A 19,956-nucleotide genomic window follows, 5' to 3' on the forward strand; every position below is an offset into this window, starting at 1 on the left:
TAAGGGAAGGGGTACAAGCGTTCATTTTCTACCTATCACCACCAAATTTTCTTATTTTTAGTCGGTTACTTGCAACCCACATGAGTGTCAGTTTTCTGGATGTGTTGTTGGTAAATGCTGTGCCGTACGAATTTTTCTCAAAAGTATCTATTGGCATAACCGGTGTTGTGTAAAATGCCTCAGCGTGGGTGATGCCATTGCGCATAGTATTTTACACCAATCTGTCGTCATTACCACACGTCTACACCCCTTTTTCACTTTGTCGTTATTTTCAGACTTTTCAATGGCACGGGGATGCACTTCTGGTCAGTAGGGCGTCCCCGTGCCATTGAATTAGTAATGGAGAAGCAGAAAAGAGACCCATTTCACAAGACTCTCGTCACGTTCAAGATCCCAGTCGTGCCAAGCGTGTGGCACGCACTAGGGGTTGATGCTTGTTTCATGTGTTATGAAGTCTCTAATATTATCGAATCGACCCTCAGAAGAGTTTTTCCTTCTTCATACACGTTCTTCCTTTTCACATCACCCGTGGTGACGGTTCGTCCGTCACACGTGTGATTGTTACATGCGGATTTGTTGTGTCGGTAATTAATTTGTTTCGTTTAACCGGGGACCAGATTAGGTGTGGTCTTTGCGTGGGAGGGAAGACTTCATGCTGTCCTCTTTTCTCTTCAGCCTTTTCTTGTGCTACTCACTTGCCACTATTCTTGTACTGTGAGGAATATCGTGGTGTAAAATATACTTTCGTTGGCTTGGGCCAATATCTACGCGTAGACGCAAAAAGGATTGAGTACACGTTCCTTGAAAAGAGTTAACTTTATCTTCGGAGTCGAATAGTAGTGGTCACATGGTAGACTGCACGGTCGAACTTCCCAACATTCCTTATTTTGGCATACGGTTAGATACCTCCGACATAGTGGGGGGTGTCGGCAGAAAAAGCCACGATGAAACTGTTCGAGAAATTTTCCTTAAGGGTTTCACCCACGTGCAACAGACATCATCCAGCGACACGCACGTGACACTGGTGGCTCAGTCTGAAGAGACCAAGGAGTGGGTGCACATCCGAGTTTATGCATTGGAGCGGCTGCGCAGGGATGCAACACTCCGCGACCGCATTGAGAGGTCCGTTCTTGTGGGCTGCAAGGCTCAGCACCCCTGCATTGTACGAATTATGCAGCCCTTTTTTTCAAGAACAGATCTTTTTGTCGTTGAGGAGTATTGTGCAGGAGGTGAGTTGCTTTCTTGGGTGGAAACTCATTGCCGCGAGGCAGTCACCACCAAGTCAGGATTTGAACCCCCACTAGGTTTGTCAATGGGATTTGTGAAGAGTGTGATGCGAGACGTGATGAGTGGGGTGGATCATCTCCACACGAGATGCGGTGTGGCTCATCGTGGCATAAAGCTGGAGAGCATATTGCTAGACAACTGTAACCGCGCAAAACTCAGCAACTTGGGGGCGTGTGCCGTCATTTCCACAAATGAGGGCAAGGAGGTAAAAAATAACCCACTGAAGGTATGTTGTGCATCGCGACACTACGCTGCCCCCGAAGTTGTGATGGGCCTGCCGTATGATGGGAAGTTGGTGGATGTGTGGGCATTGGGTGTTTTGCTCTTTGTGCTGTTAACCTGTCGCTTTCCATTTGAAGAGGAAAGGGATAACCCCTATGAGTCTAGTAGTGACACCGCCGTTCGTGATGGTGGTGATGATGAGCTTTTGATGGAGCGCATTTGTAATGCAGACGAGTTGTTGCTGAAGCATCCTGTTCTAGCACATGTTTCTGATCCATTAGCAACTGACCTGGTACGCAACATGCTGCGCGTCAACACAAAAACCAGACTGACTGTGAGGGAGGTGCTTGAGCACCCCTTTCTGAGGATGCCGTAAGTGAAGAACCCAAAGGGATTCCCTCTTTATGGAACATGTTATCATGACTATTATCCCATAGAAATCGGAAGCACGGAACGCCATAGATATTGGGGTGTGCTGAGTCGGTACATCACACTTCAAAAAAAAAAAGATTCTACAGAAAACTACGGTTTCAGCTTCTACCGATGCTTTTGTTGCGCTTCGACACGTGTTGGTCGCGCACTGTCACCTCGTTTTCTAATAATATCTGGATATTTATTTAAAGATTATGCCTTCCCCTCCTCTGAAAAATACAAACAAACAAACAAACGTAACTTCTAGAGGCAAACGTAACCCTGAAGGTGGCAAGAAAGGTGTGTGAAGGGAACTGTGCACCTATGCGCCGAGTTTTTAGGAAAAGTCTCAGTGGAGCCCTTTCGTACCGCTGGTGTTGGAGCCCACAACCGGGGCCCTCCTACCCCACACCTGAAGCACTTGTAGAAACCATACGCCGCCAAGGGCCGAAGGAGTCGGTATGGAATTTAGATTTTTCATTTCTACCGAAGCGTCCTTCCACTCAAGGGGAGGACGTACCTGACGATGTCCTCCGCAGCTGCAGTGTCGCTCTCTCAGAGTCAGCACTCACCGTCAAGCGACTCTCACTGACAATAAACTCTCCGGAAGCGGTGGAGGTCGCTATTCGGTTCTTACGCGGAGCACAGCTCCCCGCGCTTCGCACACTTGATTTAACTCTCCACAATGTAGCTTTTGTGCAAAATGAGCGAATGCTCGCGACTCTACTCCAAAGTGCTGCGGGCGTGGCCGGCCGACTAGCTGAATTGCGTGTTGCCATGATTACACATGACATCCGCAGTGGCTTACAGTGGGGGCGACAGCAGCGTGTGCCTACCGCACTTGCTACTCTTCTATCCGCGTCTGCACTTGAGTCCTTGTCGCTGGAGCACTTGGTGATGTCCAGTACAAGCGACGAAGAAACCTTGGTATTGAATGCTGCTATTTTGAATTCATGCCGTGGGTTGCGACAATTATCGCTTAGCGGCAGCGCATCGCTGCTTCGCTGTGATTCGTTTCTTCATGACACTTTAATGGGAATGCCACGCCTGGAGGTGTTGGACCTCAGCGGTATTTGCCTGAATGATGTGCAAATACAAAAGTTACTGGTATCGCTTAGGGTTTCAATTGGTGGATGGCACAACTTACAACAGTTAAACCTCGCTGGGTGCGGTTTATCAACTTGGGCACTTGGGTTGATGCAAAATGATTTGGGTGACCCGCATCCGCTACCATCCAATAGTTCTTTCGGTTTAAAGGTTCTGAATCTTAGTAGCAACGGTATCGATGATGAGGGTGCATTTGTCCTCGCCACGGTTTGTATGCGTTGCAGGTGGATTGAGGAAATATATTTGAGACACAATCGGATCACAGAGAAAGGTGCTGCAGCCATCTGCTCCGCTGTCAGAGAAGGAACTGAATTAAGAGTGCTCAGCTTTCATTCTAATCTGCTCAAAGATGAGGGGCTTCTTGAGGTATTGCGGCACTTCGAGGGTTGGCCGAAGTTGCAGCGATTTGATGTTACTCGTTGCCGGTTAACAGTAAGGTGCCTACCGTCTCTATGTATCGCGCTTCTTTCTTCAAAAGCACTACAAGAGTTGGTACTTGATCGCAATGATCTGCGTCTGCTGGACACCTCAGATGTTACTGGTACTACAGGAGGGGGCGTGCATCTTTTTGCATTCGACTCGATGCGCAGCGGTATCGGCAGTGCGGACATAAAGGCACTCACATCGTTCGAGGTCGACCGCCGGGATGCACTTGAGGGTCGCCAGCGACACAAGGGGACAGGACCAGCTAATGAAGAGAAGAAGTTCAATTCAACTTTCATTGGAGCCGCGCCATTTGAACGACTCGGCTCAGCACTGGCCTCCTGCGCCGAACTGCGTAGTTTTTCAGCCTCAGGTTGCTCCCTCACGGACACCGCATTTCTGTCTTTGACCGCTGCATTACAAAGGTGCCGTTTGACGCATCTTAACCTTAGCTCCAATCCGTTGTTCACCCACGTGGAAGGCATAGAGGCCCTCGGCAGACTGCTGCATTGTGCTTCTGAAGCCCTGGAAGTACTGGATGTGTCGTGTACTGGTTTGGGAAACGTAGGGATCGCGGTTCTCGCGGATGGATTGTCGGACTCTGTGTCGGAAATGGTTGGAGAACCGCCGCTGAGATCGCTTGGCGCACTAAGAGAACTTCATGTGTCGCATTGCCGTATTGGTGATGACGGTTTTGGAGCGCTCGCCGATGTGGTGCCCTTTATGTGTTCGTTGGAGCGTCTGTTTTTGGACGGGAATCAGGTAACTAGTGTGCCTGTGGTTGTTTCCCTCCTTGGGAAGCTGTCTACGCTGCCATCACTTGTCTTCGTAGGACTGCATGGTACCCTCTCGCCTAGAAGCGGAGCCGAGGTTGCGGTATGTAGTGAGTACTCCCTGTTGCGGCGTAAGGGAATAACTGTCCACGTTTGAAGGGCGTGGGAAGTGGTTTTATTGTACCCACAGGTTATGCCCTGAGGTTTGTGCTGATTCCTGGGAACGAAAGTTATCCTTTAAGTGAGGGGCGAGTGTAGGACTTCGCTACACGTAGGGGTGTGGTTAGCGTCCACAACAAAGCTCTATTGGGTTACACCTGTGCGTACTGTAGCGCATTGCCAGTTTTTGCTTTTTGTGTGCTTCGTGTACAACGTTTTGCGGCGGCTCCTGCGTATGCATGTATATACACATCAATATCATCATTATTATTTTTTTGTTGTATAGGCTTGTTACAGAATCGGGCCACCTTCCTCGCGCACTGGTATTTTAAACCATGTCGAACGGGTATAAGCGCGAGCGCTGGGATGAAGAAAGCGGTGACCACTACCACCAACATGCCGTCCGCTACAGTGATCTACCGCCCAATGTAAAACTCCAGAGGCGACGGCAGGAGCGGCAGGAGAAGAAGGAGAAGGAGCGCACTCTCGCCTACTTCACATCGGTTCATCGTGCTCTTGAGGAGCAGTCAGCGGAGACTTTAGTTGCCTTCGTCGATGGGTTTTTCGTTGAGCTAATCAAACTTCTGCGTGCCGACACCTCGCTTCACCTACTTCGAAACGGTACCGTCTGCCGTACCATTGAAGCTGCTCTGGCCAGCTCACAATTGCTACACTGCAAGTCATTATTATACATACTTCTCGGCCACGTGTACGACCTTGCAGCCTCCCCAACGGCAAGTCGCACGCTAGAAGCAATAATTGCCAGCATTGTGCGAGGTGTTAGTGTATTTCGCAGAACCGACAGCAGCGCATTCTCAGCGGAGATGGAGGAGGGAGGTGCTTCCAGTAACGGTGTGCCCAGTGCGTCAACCCTCATAACGTGTGTTGTCGAAGAACTCGCGGAGCGAGCAGGAGAGGTGCTGCTACACGACGCTGCCGCGCGTGCCGTAAGGTCAATCATATTATTTCTTGGTGGTTTTTGGAACTCTACAGGCACTGCATCGTCCCTGCCACACGGTGTAAAATTCTACGCACAACTTGATACTCTTGGTACCGCCCTTATGTGTGTCGTTGAACCGACGTTTGGTGTTAGCTGCGGCGATGGAGTGGCGAATATTTGGCTTCAGGTGGCGAAAACTCCAACTGCAAGTTTCGTCGTTCAGAGTCTTCTTCGTGTGTGTGAACGAGAGACGAAACTGGATGCAAGTGTGCGACAACGCTTGGAGGTCATTCACAACGACGGTTCACAGTTGTTGAGACAGCTTCTTATGGATCCGCTGGGTTGCCATCTTTTCCAAGCTTACTTAAGAGTCCCTGTACCAGCATCGGTGCTGAAGGATTACGATTCGTTCTCAAGCTACCAGTGCTCCGGAACTGCACCGACTTCGTCGGGAAGTGGAAAGCGTTTTATTAAAATGTTACGCGACGTTGCCGCCGAAGAACCCCCAAACCCCGATGAGTTGGCGCACGAAAAGACATGTTGGGACAAAGCCCTTGCGATTGTCGTCGAGGCCCTCGATGATTTGCTGGACCCAGCTGGCAGCTCCGTCGGTCATGCAGTTTTCGCCCTACAGGATCTTGTGCTCTTCGCCCCCACTGCCGTGCATTTGGAACGCGTGTGGGAGCAGCTCCTGGAGCGCATCGGTTTACGGACGCTCTTAGCGTCGCCGAAGTTAGTGCAGGTCCTGATCGTGTTCACTCGTAAGTGTGCCTTTTCGAACCCCTTGCCGACTGTGGTGGAGAGTGAAGATCGTTCAGCGGAAGCGGCGCCGTTGGAAGGCGGGTTTGTCGGAGATATGGTTCCTAAGGATGTGGAGCAGTCGATATACAATGACCTGTCGCAGGGTGTGAGGTACTTTCCTACCTCTACGGAATTTCAAAAAAAAGTCTTAACCGCATTGCTTCGGGTGGCACGTGAACTCTGCCCCAAAGGGGCTGCGCAATTCCTGTTGGTGGATGGTGGATTGCAGGACAAAGGTTTTGAATTGGCACGGTACATAATGCATTTTGTGCCGGCGGCTTCAGCTGTGTTCCTTCACGCAATCGAGCGTTTGCGTCGCTCAGATGTTGAGACATTGTTATACCACCCGAAGGGTAGTTTGGTATTTCAGCAGTTCCTTCGTGCTGGAGCCGCGCACCATCCACAAGGAAAGAAAGGAGGTGAGCAACAGCAAGAACAACAACGGGTGGAGACGATGATCCCATTGAGTTTCATGCGACGTATCTCCCCACTTCTGCCACGGTTGGTGGTTAATACGTACGCCGCGTACGTGATAGAGGTGCTATACGATGTTGGGAGCTTTGAGGTGAAAGAAGAGCTCGTCAAGGCACTTTTGCCAATATACAATGAGATGAAACGTAGCCATGAGGAGAAACAACGAGAGGTTAGAGAAGCAGCGAGCCGAAATGATCCATCCGCTAACCCAAACAACTTTCACATGTCAGAATTTATCACACGGAAAGTAATGACAAAGTGTCTTGTAGAGATGTACTCCCATAGGCCTGATGATTGGGCGAAGCTCGCGAGACGGCAGTGCCAGGTTCAGCGGCTTTTGCAACGTATGTCTTCTGTAGCATTTTGAGAGAGGAGTGCGAGTGCGCGTGTTCGTCCGTGTGAGACAATCTAATGAGTTACTAACTTACCTCTTCGTCATTCACTAGTAAGGATTTGGTTTGGTATTCTAACTTTTTGTGATTCGTATAATCGCTAACGTTTTTGTTTACCTTTTTTTTCTAAAAGACTTTCGATGGCTTGGTGCCGCGTCGCACAAACTGGGAATATGTTAAGACGAGAAAGTTTTCATCTGTGCCCTTCGCTTTCCTTTCTCTTATTATCTTTCACTTGCCCAAAATGAACACAGGACGGAGTGTAATTAGATTGAGTCCGGCGAGTAGTGGTCAAATACGGTTGTTGGGCTGTGTGTTGGTTGTTGGTGTCGCAGGTAAGTAATTTGGAGATGGCCCAACCGGTGGATCTATGTGAACTGTACAGTTCTTACTGCAAGGAGGAAGGTTGTAAACCAAATACTGCGGTTTTGCAATACATTATCGACTGTGGGCGCAGGTATCCACTAGAAAAGTTGATACTGGGTAACAATTACTTGGGACCACGAGGCTTACGACCGATTGTTCGCCTGGTGGACTATTGTCCAACAATGATGCATCTCAACATCGATGAGAACGGGGCTGATAACGACACCGTATCACTCCTCTGTGATGTGCTAATGACACACAAAGGCATGCAGACAATCAGCCTACGCGGTAATCCAATCACGGCCACCGGTGGGAAGAAGTTGCTCGCACTTGCGGAGAAGAACCCTAAAATCACTCATATTGATCTTGATAACACGGACGTTTTTCAGGCACTCTTGTTGAAGATCTACGCCGCAACGAAAGCGAACCGTGATCGGATTGGGAGGGGGGCGGTACACCTTATTCCAACCAGTATGGACGAGAAGGAATTAATGGCTATTGTGAGCAGCGCAAATACGAAGATGACACACACGTTTACAGAGAAGCCGGTGATTAGACAACTCCCCAGCGTCAAAAAGGGTGAGCCAACTCCTGTGGAGAGTTCCGTGTCACCCCGTGTAGTGTCACCGGTGGAGCGCTCAACAACTTTCCCAAAACCTGGTAGGGCCTGGGGTGGTGGTCAACCTTCCTGTGAAACCAAGTCTCCCCTTGCACGCAGGAAGGGGAGGGCTCGGCCACCTATTCCTCCCATTACGTCTCGTTTGCCGGAGTCTCAACGACTAGAGTTGCAGAAGGAATACCGTCAAAGGGCAATGATCCTACGCGAAGTGAATACGAGCCAAGCGAGCAAAGTAGCCAATCGCGTTCGTGAAGAGTTGATGCTATTAGAGCGTAACTTTAGGAGTGAGCCCTCCACCCAACTCGGTTGGAACGTGGAAGCTGCGGGAACGGAGGCCGGAGAAGGTAAGGGGGACCACAGTTTCGACCAAGATTTGGAGGCTATTGAAGGATATGTGGACACCAACCAGGAGGAGACGGAGCATGGTGCTCAGCCGCAAATGCAGCATGTAGAGGAAGGCTCCGCGGATAATAGTCGACCTGAGGGGCTTATAAATCGCTCATCAAATGGTGCTTTCGGCCCTCCACCGAACTTCCGTGAGCCACAGCAGCAAGTGTTGTTGCGAAGGGATGAAACATCTCCCGAAGTACCATTCGGCAATGCCGGAGGGGTGACTTCGCTGAAGTCCATAAATTTGAGCGCAATTTCCCCATCTTCTAATAGCCCTGATTTCACTGGGAAAATTGTGTTGCAAAGTGGTACTCCGAACACGAATACGGAGAAGGAGAGCGAAGACAACGTACACACATTTATGGAGAGTCCTGCTTGGATGACGCTCGGAAGCGGCGAAAAATTGCAGTACCTCTTTAACAGTGGCTGTCGTGCGTACGTAAGCCAGAAGTTTGACACTTCGTACATGGCATGGAAGGAGGCAATGTCCATTGCCACTTCAGTGAAGGACAGACAGTGGATGGCAGTGCTTTCTAACAATTTGCAGCGACTGAGCTATGAGATGCTAGTACGTGAAGGTACCGAGTTCCTAGATGAATTTAAGCTAGAAGATGCGGACGTAGCCTTTCAGCGTGCTCTTGAAGTTGCCCGTAGGGCAAATAACGCAAAATGGGAGTCAGATATGCATAAAGCACGTCGGGATGTACAGGTGGCTATTTTCCACAAAACTGATGAGGCTGCGTTGCGTATGTTCGAAAAAGCACAAACCACGGAGCCGCGAAAAGTGACGAGTGACGATTATTTTGTCGTTGCGGGCTCCGATGTACTTATACAGCACACCGAGGCGTACGTGAACGAGTGGGCTTGCATGTTGCTGGTAAAGGAGGCTGTCGAGTTGTGGGCGGCGGCCATCCGCGTCACTGAGCGAATTGGGGGAACTGCTTCTCATACACTTCAAGTTTCTGTGAAGGAGTCGCTGACTACAGTTTCGTACTTTCTCGCGCAGAGGTGTTTCGATGTGGAGGACACACAGTCGTTGAGTTGGATGTCCACTTCCCGCTACAACTACCATGAGTGTATTATGCTCATCAAACTGTGGACGGACATGACGTCCAGCGCCGATTTTCGCGAAAATCATAAACTCTTCGCAGCCATTGCCGCGGCTCAGATAGGGAATTTGTACCTAGCTACGAACCAACTGAAAGAGGCGGAGGCGCAGTTCTCAGCGCTTACATCTCTCGGTGAAGAACTTCGTGATTCAATCCTAATCGCTGCCGGGCACACTTTCCGGGCACTTCTCAACTGGCAGTGTGCGCGGTATCCAGCAGCGGAGGAGCACTTTCGTACGGCCGTAGCGCGTTGGGGTGCACTACGCGATGTGGTGAGACGGGAACGACTGGAGCAGAACAGCTTCGTTGGAAATACCACTGGTGTCAACTCAACATCAAATTCCAGCAGTAACGTAGTCGATAGTCTGACCAAGGTGACCACCGGCCGTTATCACGTGGATGGAGTTTCAGATGCTGTGTTTTCCCGCTGTAATGAGTTGTCAAGGCTACTGTTGCTGCTGCCACGTGGATACGTGTCGATGATGGAGTGTGTCAGCTACAACTACCTTGTTTCGAGTCTCGCATGCAAATACCGATACAGCGAAGCACTGGAGGTGTTGGAGTGTGGCTTGGTTTGTAAGTATCGTGACATGCTCTTTGACAAGCTCGAGATGAACTTTAGCACTCGGCCTACTTTTGCACAAATCACGGCCACACCTTCACTGGTTCACTCACCCCTGGTTTATTATTTGACGACAAGGCGTTATGAATGGAGCTCTACAAAGTGCTCCTACGACGTGGAGGAGAGTTTGCTAACGTGGATTGTTCCACAGGTGGGTGACATGCGTTTTATTGAGATCCCTTTGATGAAGGAAATGAAAGTGTTGTCCGTTGACAGTCTTGTGCAGAGGGTGCGTAAGTCACTTTTGCTTGCCCCCCTTGATAGGCTGGGAGCAAACAATGCTAGGAGTGGCGGAACCAGCGGTGACTCCTGTGGGGGCGAAAAGGCGGTGGATGCACCTGAGATAATTACGGAGCTTCCTAATAAAACATGGGTGGAACCACTCAAGACGCTTTACAACATTTTCATCGAGCCCATTGCAGCCTATATCCGCTCGTCGGACCCGCGGCTCCTGGCAAAGAACGGTGTCGTAACGATAATTCCCACGGATGGCCTGTGGCTCGTCCCATTCAATGCCCTCATGTCACGGAACGGGAATTTCGTTATTGAGGACTTTGCTTTTCAGTTGGGGTTCAGCGCTACACAGTGTCGTCTCGCTGCGCTGAGTGCGAAGCGAGTGCAGCAGCGGTGTTTGTTTCAGAACTTGGTGCTCGTACAAAAACAGGCGGACGCTACCGAGCAGTTGATGTCGCACTTGCTTTTTCCTCTTGATGCTCACCGCTCAGAGAGTGAAGGTGCTGTAGTCATGCAGACGCTTGCTCAGAACAAGCGGCACGTCCGACACCAGTGTAATTCCTACGTGACAAGCGAGATAACGAGCAGCGAGGTGCTCCTGCACGACATCGAGAAACTGAAGGAACACTTGCCGCGCAGTCGCACAGTTCATATCGCCGCCTCCACCACAAGCGGCTTTCGGAATGAGGATGCAGGTGGAGGTGCCATTTGTATAGCGGGGACAAAGGGCGACTTACAACTGTTGCGTTCCTCTGATATTGCGCGCATGGAATTATTCGCTGAGCACGTGATTCTTAGCAACGCTAATATGTCACCCTCTGGCATCGTTGGCACGCACGACGATGTACTTTGTCTCACCCGCGGCTTCCTCGCTAGCGGGGTGCCATGCGTTATTACATCGCAGTGGTGCACACCCGACATGGTGCCAGCGATGCTCTTCTCACGCTTTTACCAACACCAGTCCGCGCCCAATAAACGCACTCGAAGCTCGTTGCTGTCCCGTGATTCCATTGGACTGCTCCCTGCATCGGGTACTCAACAGAATGCATTGTCTAGGAAGGAGGAGGGGAGTGATCGGTGTAACGACAACTTAAACTGGCACAAGGCACTTTTCCTTGCGCAAGCCATCCGGGGGTTATTGGAGGACGACACATTCCGTTACTCACCGCGTTCGTGGGCGGGGTATTATTGCATTGGGTACGGGTTGATGCCGCCGGGGGAGGCCTGAGTTGTGTCAGGTCTTATTTCTTTTTTTCTTTCTTCAGTTTTTTCTTTTCTTCGGCGTTTATTGATCCGACTTTCCGCTTTGGTGTGGGTCACTTCCACTCTTCCTTATATGTATATGTATGCGTATGTTTACATCGCGTGCTTTGCTTGTTTGATTGTGCACATGCGCTAAACTTTTTGTTGTTGTGGTATTTTCTTGACAGTCAGGTGTTTGCATGGCAATATATGACGGGGGAGGGATTGAACGCACGCTTGTAGTGGATTTGGCATCAACTGAAGGTAAGTTGAGATCATGTGGAAATGAGGGAAAAGATAAGAGGCACGGGCGTAGTGTATTTTTATGAAGAGATTGCAAAAGAGTGGGTGATGTAGGGAGGGGGGAGGGAACAGTGCAAGAAAAGGTTGCTATGATTTTCCCCTCATTTTATGGTCATCCCTCCTTGGATATTTATTGTACAGAAATGTGGTGTCTTTTGTACTGCAACCAGTTGCTGCGTGTTATAGGAGCCTTTACTGATGTAAAATATGATAGAACAAGCGAGGGAAGGAAAGAGTCACACCCACATACACTTGCGGAAGTACAAGTACGCAAATACACAACAAAATGGAGGGAGACGGTAAAGAAGAATGTACTTTAAATGCAGAGTAGGCTCACAAGAAAAAAGTTTATAAGTTGTAGCTTTTTGTCCCCTATCCTCTTTTCCCCTTTCGCTATTTTTTTTTTCGGTGTCAGCTTTCCATCTGCACCGCACCTCTGCACATTATTTTCTTGGTCACATCTCTTTATTTTCTCATCTTGCACCGGGGAAACTATTTCTTCCTTGCCTCACTTCCTCGACTTGTTTGTTTCCCTTCTTCTATGTATGAGGGCTGCGAAGGAAGAGAGATACCGCGTCCGAGCCACCGCCACCGGAGCAAACTGGAAAAAAAAATAGAAGTAGAATTTTTTCTTTTTTAATAACCGGTGGCAGCGTTGCCGTGTTGTTGAAAATAGAGAGAGCGAAGAGAAGGATAGCGGTCAACGCTTGGCTGCGCAACCGAATACAGTGGTGGACGGGAGGGGAAGGAGAGCACAGGAATTAAGAATTCTGGCAGAACCCAAAACTGAGGATTGAAGGTAAAGGGATAATCAAGGAAGAAGAAGCTTCAATAAAGATTGTGCATATAGGCGACAGCACTCGTACACACAAGCACCAACACATATATAAATATACATTTACACGGGGTAAATGACCGATAATAAGGTTCTCTACGTTGGTTGCGTTGTTGTCACCCTGAAAGAGGTTCGCGTCTGCGGGAAGCAGCTGGAGTGTGAAGCGACCCGCAGTGGTGGCGCCCAGTTCTGCGTGCGTACTGCCGTGGCCGTGGCAGAGACTGCAAACCACAGCATACATGAGCGTTTCTGTGAGCGCGTCAACTCCAGCATATACTCCTTTAAAAACAGCACGATGATGGAACAAATGGTGGTACCGGTGATGCTGTTGCGTTCCCCATCAACCATCGCCACGATGAACGGGAGCAAACACAATGACAAGGTCAATACCAACGGTAGTGCCGATCGCGTCAGGAATGGTAACAGCGATGTGACTGATCTGGGAGCGAACGGGGAGGATATGGATGTAGGGCTAGATCTGTTTTTGGATATCAGTTTCTTGCATGGAGAATCTATGGTATGGAGTCTGCGACGCCGAGTTGAGGTGGAGTCATTGGACGCAATCGCCTCGCAGAATTGTGGAGTTGCAGTTGCGCGCGTGAGTACCGATGTCCTGCAAAGCAACGGTGTGTTGCCGACTTCAGAGGCTGTACGGGGCGGTTCCGCCGCGTGTGATGCCAGCGATGGACGTGAGGATGATGAATGGTCAGGGTTAGAGTTGCACGTCATTGTGCGGTCCATGGACATGTCCGAGCCGATTCGGCTGATGGTTGCCGCAGAGCGGGAGGCGAGCGCGTTTCTGGACTTACCTCAGAGAGAACCCCAAACAGTATTCTTGTTACCGCTGCGGCATGCCATGCCATACAACGCGCTTCCGCTTGAGGTACTGTACCAGTTTTATTGCTGTTTCTATGAGTATTTCTTTAACAAGCCTGTTAAAGTCTTTGGGCACGTGGTGAATATGCTGCGTACCCGGCAACCTGGTGGAATGGGTGACAACAAAACACGCGGTGGTGCTGTTACAGAAGGACGCTGGAGCGAGTTACGCTCCGCTGACCTACGTCCCTTACTTCTCGGTGAAGATGCATTAGCGCCGGTACTGGCCACACTGTTTCACTGCCCAGGGTTACGTGAGTTACTGTTGGACCAAAACAGTTTGAGTGATATAACGTGCTACCGTATTAGATCCCTGTTTTACCGCCACCGCCACTTAGAGACGCTGTCCATCGCAAGGAATAATATACATGAGGGTGGCGGCGAGCAGCTTGTGCGCCTCATACGTCGGAACAAGCGTCTTATTGATGTGAAAGCCTCTGGCAACCATTTCACGCACTCTATGTCGTCGCGGATCCAGCGTGTGGCGAGTCTCAACGAGGAGTACATAAGGGGGGACCCTTACAATGTCTTTTCATCTGCGTATTCGTATGTTGTGTCTCCCACATCGTTCCCGGCTAGCATTATAAAACAAGCACTAGCTGTTTGGGCGATGCTCTCAGCGGCGCCGGTAAGCACGGTAATTGTAGACTGCGTCCCTAACAGCACTTTTGGGATAGACTTAATGGGTTCTCCCAACAATATGAAAAGCAACGGTTCCCTCCACGGCTCTGCACTTGACAACGGTGTTGTGGAAGCTACTGATAAGGCGTTGGAGTCCAGCCAAGCTACTTCAATTCCCCATTGTGCGCTCTCGCCTCTCCTGAATGAAGTGATGCGGACTGTTGCACTACGAATGTCGTCCATTTTACACGACCCGTGGGCACTCCTTGTGTTCTCTGATATTGAAAGTCATTGGGAACGGTGCACCATAACACTGAGGGAACAGAAGGAAAAATGCAGCAAACAGGACGCCCAGGCCGCCGCAGACGGGCGAGAAGATGGGCCTGCAAGCATAAGACATGGTGAGGCAGCGTTGTGCGAGGTGGAGGACTTGTACGCCATATCATTTCTTCACCTTGTGGTAGTGACAATGCGAGCCGTTGGAAGGGCAATGGACTGGGAAGACGCGTCTTCGGTGCTTCGCGATATTGGAAGGAAGCAGATGGCTATAGGCATTTTAGAAGAAAACTACCGTGATGCTATCCAGATCTTTGTCCAGTCACTTGCAGTGGTGTGTGGGAAAGACGAAGCTGACGTTGAGCACTCCGCAGCATTCCTTCAGTGCCTCGCCTTAGGCGTCAGGACTGCAGTAGCAGCGTAACCTAGTGTGTTATTGCTCGGTGCCCTACAGTTGTTTGTAGCAAAACTCGGTACACGTTCCTACTTCACTTGCCTACTATGTACACACGAAAATATTCACCCAAACACTTTGTTGAGAGACAATTCTTACATCATCCATTCGGAAAGTACAAATAATCACCAAACCGTAATGGAAAAAATCCGAACCCTTTCCCTATTTGTTTCAATAAAATACCCTTTCTCTCTTTAGCTTGCGCGAAGTTTGTATTCGTGCATGTCCCATTGGGCCCATTTGACTCTTATGTCTTTGGAGCAATCAAGCAAATAAAAGTCAAGGATTGAAACCTTTTTTGTGTGATAGTATCGCTGTGTGTACGTGCCTAAGTATCTGAGGTCGGTAGGTAGTGAGAGATGGTGGACAAGGAGAATCAGGTGATTAGGTTGCGACCTTATGAATATATTCATGTAATGGACAGGAACACTTGTGAGGTGATGCTTGTGGAGGGCCCGCGCTCCTTCACGATGTTGGACCACCACATAAGTCTCCACGACAAGGTGCAGAACCACGTTGTTGTTCCACCGGGCCACTACTGCGAAGTAGAGAACCCCGTGGTGAAGCCGACTGCAAGCTCATCTGTGGGGACCCTGTGTAATGAGATGGGCCACCGTGAAGTGCGTTTGAGCCAGGACCCGTTCCCGCTGCACCCTGGCGAGAAACTCGTGACGGAACCTCAGCCGATGCGTATTCTGGCTGCTAACGAAGCGATTGCGGTGCGTGCGTTGAAGGAATTCACATACTCCGTCCCCGCTCTGGGCGGGAGTAACAACGGTGAGAAGGGTGACACCACTGGAGTTGCAGTACGCCGTCGTGCCGTAGGAGAGGTTTGGTTGGTGCGTGGTCCCTGCGAGTACGTTCCGCGTGTGGAGGAGGTGGTGGAGGGCAATGTGACGCCCATTTTTCTATCTGCGGGTCAGTCGCTCGTCTTGCGTGCGAACTGCAATTTCACGGATATTAACGGCGTAAAACGGTCACGGGGTGATGTGTGGGCCGTTACCACTGCGGGCATGCACTTCCCCGATCCGTCGGCGAGCGTCGTGCGTGTGCATGAAGGCGTAATCCTGTCTGCAACGGAAGCGGTGCGTGTGCGTGCACTCCGCTCGTTCTTCGACCGTCTGGCGGCTGTTGATCGTGTAGCTGGGGAGCGGTGGCTTGTGACACATGATGTCGTGCCGCTGTTTATCCCCACAGTGGATGAGGAGGTGGAAGAGAAGATTTCTCTTACAATCGTCGGAGAGCGGCAGTACTGCGAGATACTTAACGTGGTGAAGGGTGGTGTGTGTCACTATGGTGTGTGCGAAGTACGCCATGGTCCATGTTCGTTCTTCCTGCAACCTGGAGAAGTCCTGGTAGGTGGAACTGTGCGGGAGGCGCACATTCTCTCCTCTGACGAGGCGCTTCTCGTCGTCGCCGTCCGTGCCTTTGTGGACGAGGACGGGGTGGAGCGTGAACCTGCATCGCGGTGGTTGGTTCATGGGCCACGGAAGTACATCCCACCGCAAGGCGTGACCGTGGTGGAGCGCCGGAAGCGGATGGTGTTGAGTGGCAGTGAGGGTGTGTATGTACGTGATATTTGCACTGGCAACGTGCGGGCGGTGCATGGTGAGGCTGTGTTGCTGGGGCCTGAAGAGGAGTTATGGGAAAAGCCCATCGACCCGCTGGTGCATAAGCTGCTCACTGCCCGCAGACACTCCATGTACGCTTCTCGTGTGTGCACAGAAACCTCGGTGGATGTTGGTTCTGAGGGCCATCCGAGGACACACAAGATTGTTATGTTCAAGGTGCCGCATAATGCACTGGTGCAGCTGTATGACCCGACGACGAACAAGAGCCGCGTGGAGGCCGGGCCACTGACTGTATCACTTGGTCCGAACGAGGAGATTAGTGTGGTTGTGCTCTCCGGTGGGCAACCGAAGCGGCGTGGTCACATTCACTCACTGTTTCTCTTTTTGGGTCCTGACTTTATGGCTGACAAGATTGTTGTCGAAACACTTGAGCACGCGCGGTTGCAACTTGAAATTGCGTACAATTGGGAGTTCGACACAACGGATGTGGAGCATATCAAGCGTATCGCCTTCAGCGTGCCGGACTTCGTTGGCATGGCGTGCAAGACACTGGCGAACCGAATCCGTGCTGCGATTGCCAGTGAACCGTTTGATAACTTCCATCGAAATTCATCCTCCCTCATACGGCGGGCCATATTCCACTCACACTCCGGAACGACGGAGCTGCGTGGCGACAGTCTTTACTTTCCTGTGAACGGCCTTGTGATAACAAATGTGGACGTACGCAGCGTTGAACCGGTTGAGGTGAAGATGCAAAACGCCCTCACGAAAAGTGTACAGCTCGCTGTGGAGATTATTACCAAGTCCCAGGAAAACGAGGCTTCCCACCAGGCGATGTTAATGGAGCAGGAGGAGAAGGGTGCGCTAGAGCTGCAACTGATGAAGGACCGCGTGTCGGCAGAGGAGGAGCGAGTGAAACTGTTGCGTGTTGTTGCCGAAAACACTGCAATCGAACTGTGCGGCGCGAGCAAGGCGCAGGCGTTGGCTGAGAGCGAGGCGCGTTGCGTGGAGTCGCAGGGCGAATTGGATGTAACAGGGATAAGATGTGAAGCCCAGTCGCTGATTGCCGCTGCGCAGCTTGCCGGTCTCCGGGAGCGGGTGGAAAGCAAACTCTGCCACCGGCGGGCTATGGATGAACTTGCTATCGCGAAAGCCAAGGCCCTCTCGGACATCGATGCGACGAAGTATGAGAAGATATTTGAGGCTCTGGGTAAGGGAACATTTGAAGCTATTGCGCGGGCTGGACCGGAACTAAAGGCGAAATTGCTGCAGGCGCTTGGTCTCAAGGGATTCCTTGTAACTGATGGTTCAACACCGATTAATTTGCTCGGAATTGCAGACTGCGTGCTGCACAAAAATGGGAACGACGCGTTGCCATGAGCGTAGGGGCATATATGTGGGTACACCTCCGCATGTGTGAAAATTTCTTCAGTTACATGTTTCTTGATAGCTATTTATTTTCCTTCCGTTTTCGACGCATTTGTTTCTTCACTGATATGTGAGCGGTGCTAGTGACAGCCCCTCCCTTCCTCCCTCCCCTGCAGTCCCTTACAGGGTGATAGTGATCCCTGTAGGAGGAAATGCTGGTGGCGCACGCGCCCCACTTGCCTACATGTATATGATTAACGTTACATAAATCTCCCTCTTGTTGCCGTGTATGGTGCAATACATCTTGGGAAGGAAGTGAAACCATTGCTGCTGCTTAACCGCACTGCGGTGTAGTGATATGTCTGTGCTACATGAAGTTGTGATTGGAACAGACGATGCTTGCCGTGACGGCGCGTCGGGCAACGATGTTAGTGGGTTGTTACAGTCGACATTGGTGCCTACCATATGTGAGAGTGGTGACAACAAATAGTTTTTGTTTTGTTTTATTTTTTTACAAATTCTTTTTTTTTGTTTTTTGTAGGATGACTGCTGGATATCCGGTTCTTGTAGTTGATAATGGTGGCTATATGCTAAAGGCGCTCTACATTACTAGTGACGGTAAGTCCTCTTTTTTGCGTGGTAAAATTGCCGTAATACCTAATTGTGTTGGAGCTGCTTCATATGTCGGTCGTGGAATTGTCGGTGAGCAGCTTTTCAAGTTACCGCACTTTCATGGCTTTATGGTTCGTCGTCCTGTTGATCGTGGTTTTATTGTGGATGCGGGACTTCAAAGCTACATTTGGGAGTACCTTCTTCAACACTTGGCTGTAGCCGATGAAAGTGAAGTGGAGCTTGTTATGACTGTCCCGTTTGGCGCTCCAAAGCAGGTGGGTGAACTTCTTCACTATTTGGTTGCACAGCGTTTCAGGTTTCGGTCAGTAACATTTGTGAGTTCGTCATTTCTAACGTTAGTGTCTTCTGTTTCACGCGATTGGCTGTATGGAAAGGCACCGGGTAATGGTAAAAGCAACAAAAAGGTGCGTGAAAAGTCAAATTTCGGTTCTGACGGCGTGGGCTCTGAGAGTGTGACCGGGTGTGGGATGGTCGTTGACTTTGGTTTCTCGTCGACAACAGTTGTTCCGTACGTTAATTTCATTCCATTGCAGGATTCTATTGTGCGAATTGACGTTGGTGGGAAGCTCTTGTCAAACAGGCTAAAGGAGCTCATTTCATTTACTCAGGTTAACGTGACGGAAGATGGTTGGTTAGTAAATCACATTATGGAGCAGGCCTGTTATGTGGCTCTGGATCCACTCGTGTCCTTGCGAAAGGCTGAATACGCAAAGCGGTTTGATAAGGGGAACGGTGCTTTTGCAGGGTTGCGGTACTACTTGCCTACTGTTCCACCCCTTATGCCCCTTGGTTGTCGTGAGGAGCAGCTGACTCAAATCATTGGCAAAGACGTTGTGTTGCAGGAGAAAAATTCTTTACAGCATATTGTTTTCCGTCACGAGGCCTTTCTTATCCCGGAGCTTATCTTTAATCCTGTGGATGTGGGCATTTGCCAGATGGGTGTCGTCGAAGCCATAGTTCATGGGACCTGCTGCAGAGGTTCGCTACAGAACATGCGCACGTTGCACGGTGCAATGATGCGACGCATCATTGCGTTTGGTGGTATTACCAAGTTTAAAAATCTTCCTGAGCGACTTTCGACAGAGCTCCGAAAGCATCTGAAGGAGGAGGGAGCATCGAGAGTGAGTGTCCCACCTGTAAAAGGTTCTGCCCCTCTTCAGGAATTCGTTCAATGGTCGCGCATTGGAAGGGTACGTATCGATCTTCAGTATAATGGCGTTGGTTATACACCGAGTGACTGTGAACTTCAACCCCTTTTCGGTGCTCTTGCACTTATCACGTGCCCCGTGCTGGAACCTCAGTTGAAATTGGTGCAAAGCCGGAGTCGTGTGGAGCTCCTGCCGGGAAGCACAGCAAAGGGAAGCCAAAACAGACAACAGGCATCCGCGGGCCCAAGGACTCTTAGTGCGGTTCTCTCGGCGCTTCAAAATTTACTGTAACTTTCAGCG

The 19,956-nt window shown here is 50.3% G+C and overlaps 7 protein-coding genes across 7 annotated transcripts, besides 2 other annotated features; all 7 read left to right on the forward strand.

Moving 5' to 3' along the window:
• Positions 1-847: 847 nt before the first annotated feature.
• Positions 848-1,885, forward strand: Tb10.70.5890 (serine/threonine-protein kinase, putative; the record flags this gene model as incomplete). The annotated part of the gene is made up of 1 exon (XM_817356.1): positions 848-1,885. The coding sequence occupies one exon, from the start codon at positions 848-850 to the stop codon at positions 1,883-1,885; it is 1,038 nt and encodes a 345-aa protein (XP_822449.1).
• A 359-nt stretch (positions 1,886-2,244) lies between these two features.
• Tb10.70.5880 (hypothetical protein, conserved) lies at positions 2,245-4,380 on the forward strand (the record flags this gene model as incomplete). The annotated part of the gene is made up of 1 exon (XM_817357.1): positions 2,245-4,380. One exon carries the CDS (start codon positions 2,245-2,247, stop codon positions 4,378-4,380), a length of 2,136 nt encoding a protein of 711 aa, XP_822450.1.
• A 337-nt stretch (positions 4,381-4,717) lies between these two features.
• Positions 4,718-6,964, forward strand: Tb10.70.5870 (hypothetical protein, conserved; the record flags this gene model as incomplete). Its single annotated transcript, XM_817358.1, has 1 exon — positions 4,718-6,964. One exon carries the CDS (start codon positions 4,718-4,720, stop codon positions 6,962-6,964), a length of 2,247 nt encoding a protein of 748 aa, XP_822451.1.
• Positions 6,965-7,339: 375 nt separating this feature from the next.
• On the forward strand, positions 7,340-11,557 carry Tb10.70.5860 (hypothetical protein, conserved; the record flags this gene model as incomplete). Its single annotated transcript, XM_817359.1, has 1 exon — positions 7,340-11,557. One exon carries the CDS (start codon positions 7,340-7,342, stop codon positions 11,555-11,557), a length of 4,218 nt encoding a protein of 1,405 aa, XP_822452.1.
• Positions 11,558-11,570: 13 nt separating this feature from the next.
• Positions 11,571-11,609: a sequence feature (CT-rich).
• Positions 11,610-12,785: 1,176 nt separating this feature from the next.
• Tb10.70.5850 (hypothetical protein, conserved) lies at positions 12,786-14,906 on the forward strand (the record flags this gene model as incomplete). Its single annotated transcript, XM_817360.1, has 1 exon — positions 12,786-14,906. The coding sequence occupies one exon, from the start codon at positions 12,786-12,788 to the stop codon at positions 14,904-14,906; it is 2,121 nt and encodes a 706-aa protein (XP_822453.1).
• A 389-nt stretch (positions 14,907-15,295) lies between these two features.
• On the forward strand, positions 15,296-17,887 carry Tb10.70.5840 (major vault protein, putative; the record flags this gene model as incomplete). Its single annotated transcript, XM_817361.1, has 1 exon — positions 15,296-17,887. The coding sequence occupies one exon, from the start codon at positions 15,296-15,298 to the stop codon at positions 17,885-17,887; it is 2,592 nt and encodes an 863-aa protein (XP_822454.1).
• Positions 17,888-18,270: 383 nt separating this feature from the next.
• On the forward strand, positions 18,271-19,947 carry Tb10.70.5830 (actin-like protein, putative; the record flags this gene model as incomplete). The annotated part of the gene is made up of 1 exon (XM_817362.1): positions 18,271-19,947. One exon carries the CDS (start codon positions 18,271-18,273, stop codon positions 19,945-19,947), a length of 1,677 nt encoding a protein of 558 aa, XP_822455.1.
• Positions 18,367-18,410: a sequence feature (T-rich).
• Positions 19,948-19,956: the final 9 nt, after the last annotated feature.

Source organism: Trypanosoma brucei, chromosome 10 (assembly GCF_000002445.2).
Source record: "Trypanosoma brucei brucei TREU927 chromosome 10, whole genome shotgun sequence".
Classification (NCBI taxonomy): Eukaryota; Euglenozoa; class Kinetoplastea; order Trypanosomatida; family Trypanosomatidae; genus Trypanosoma; species Trypanosoma brucei.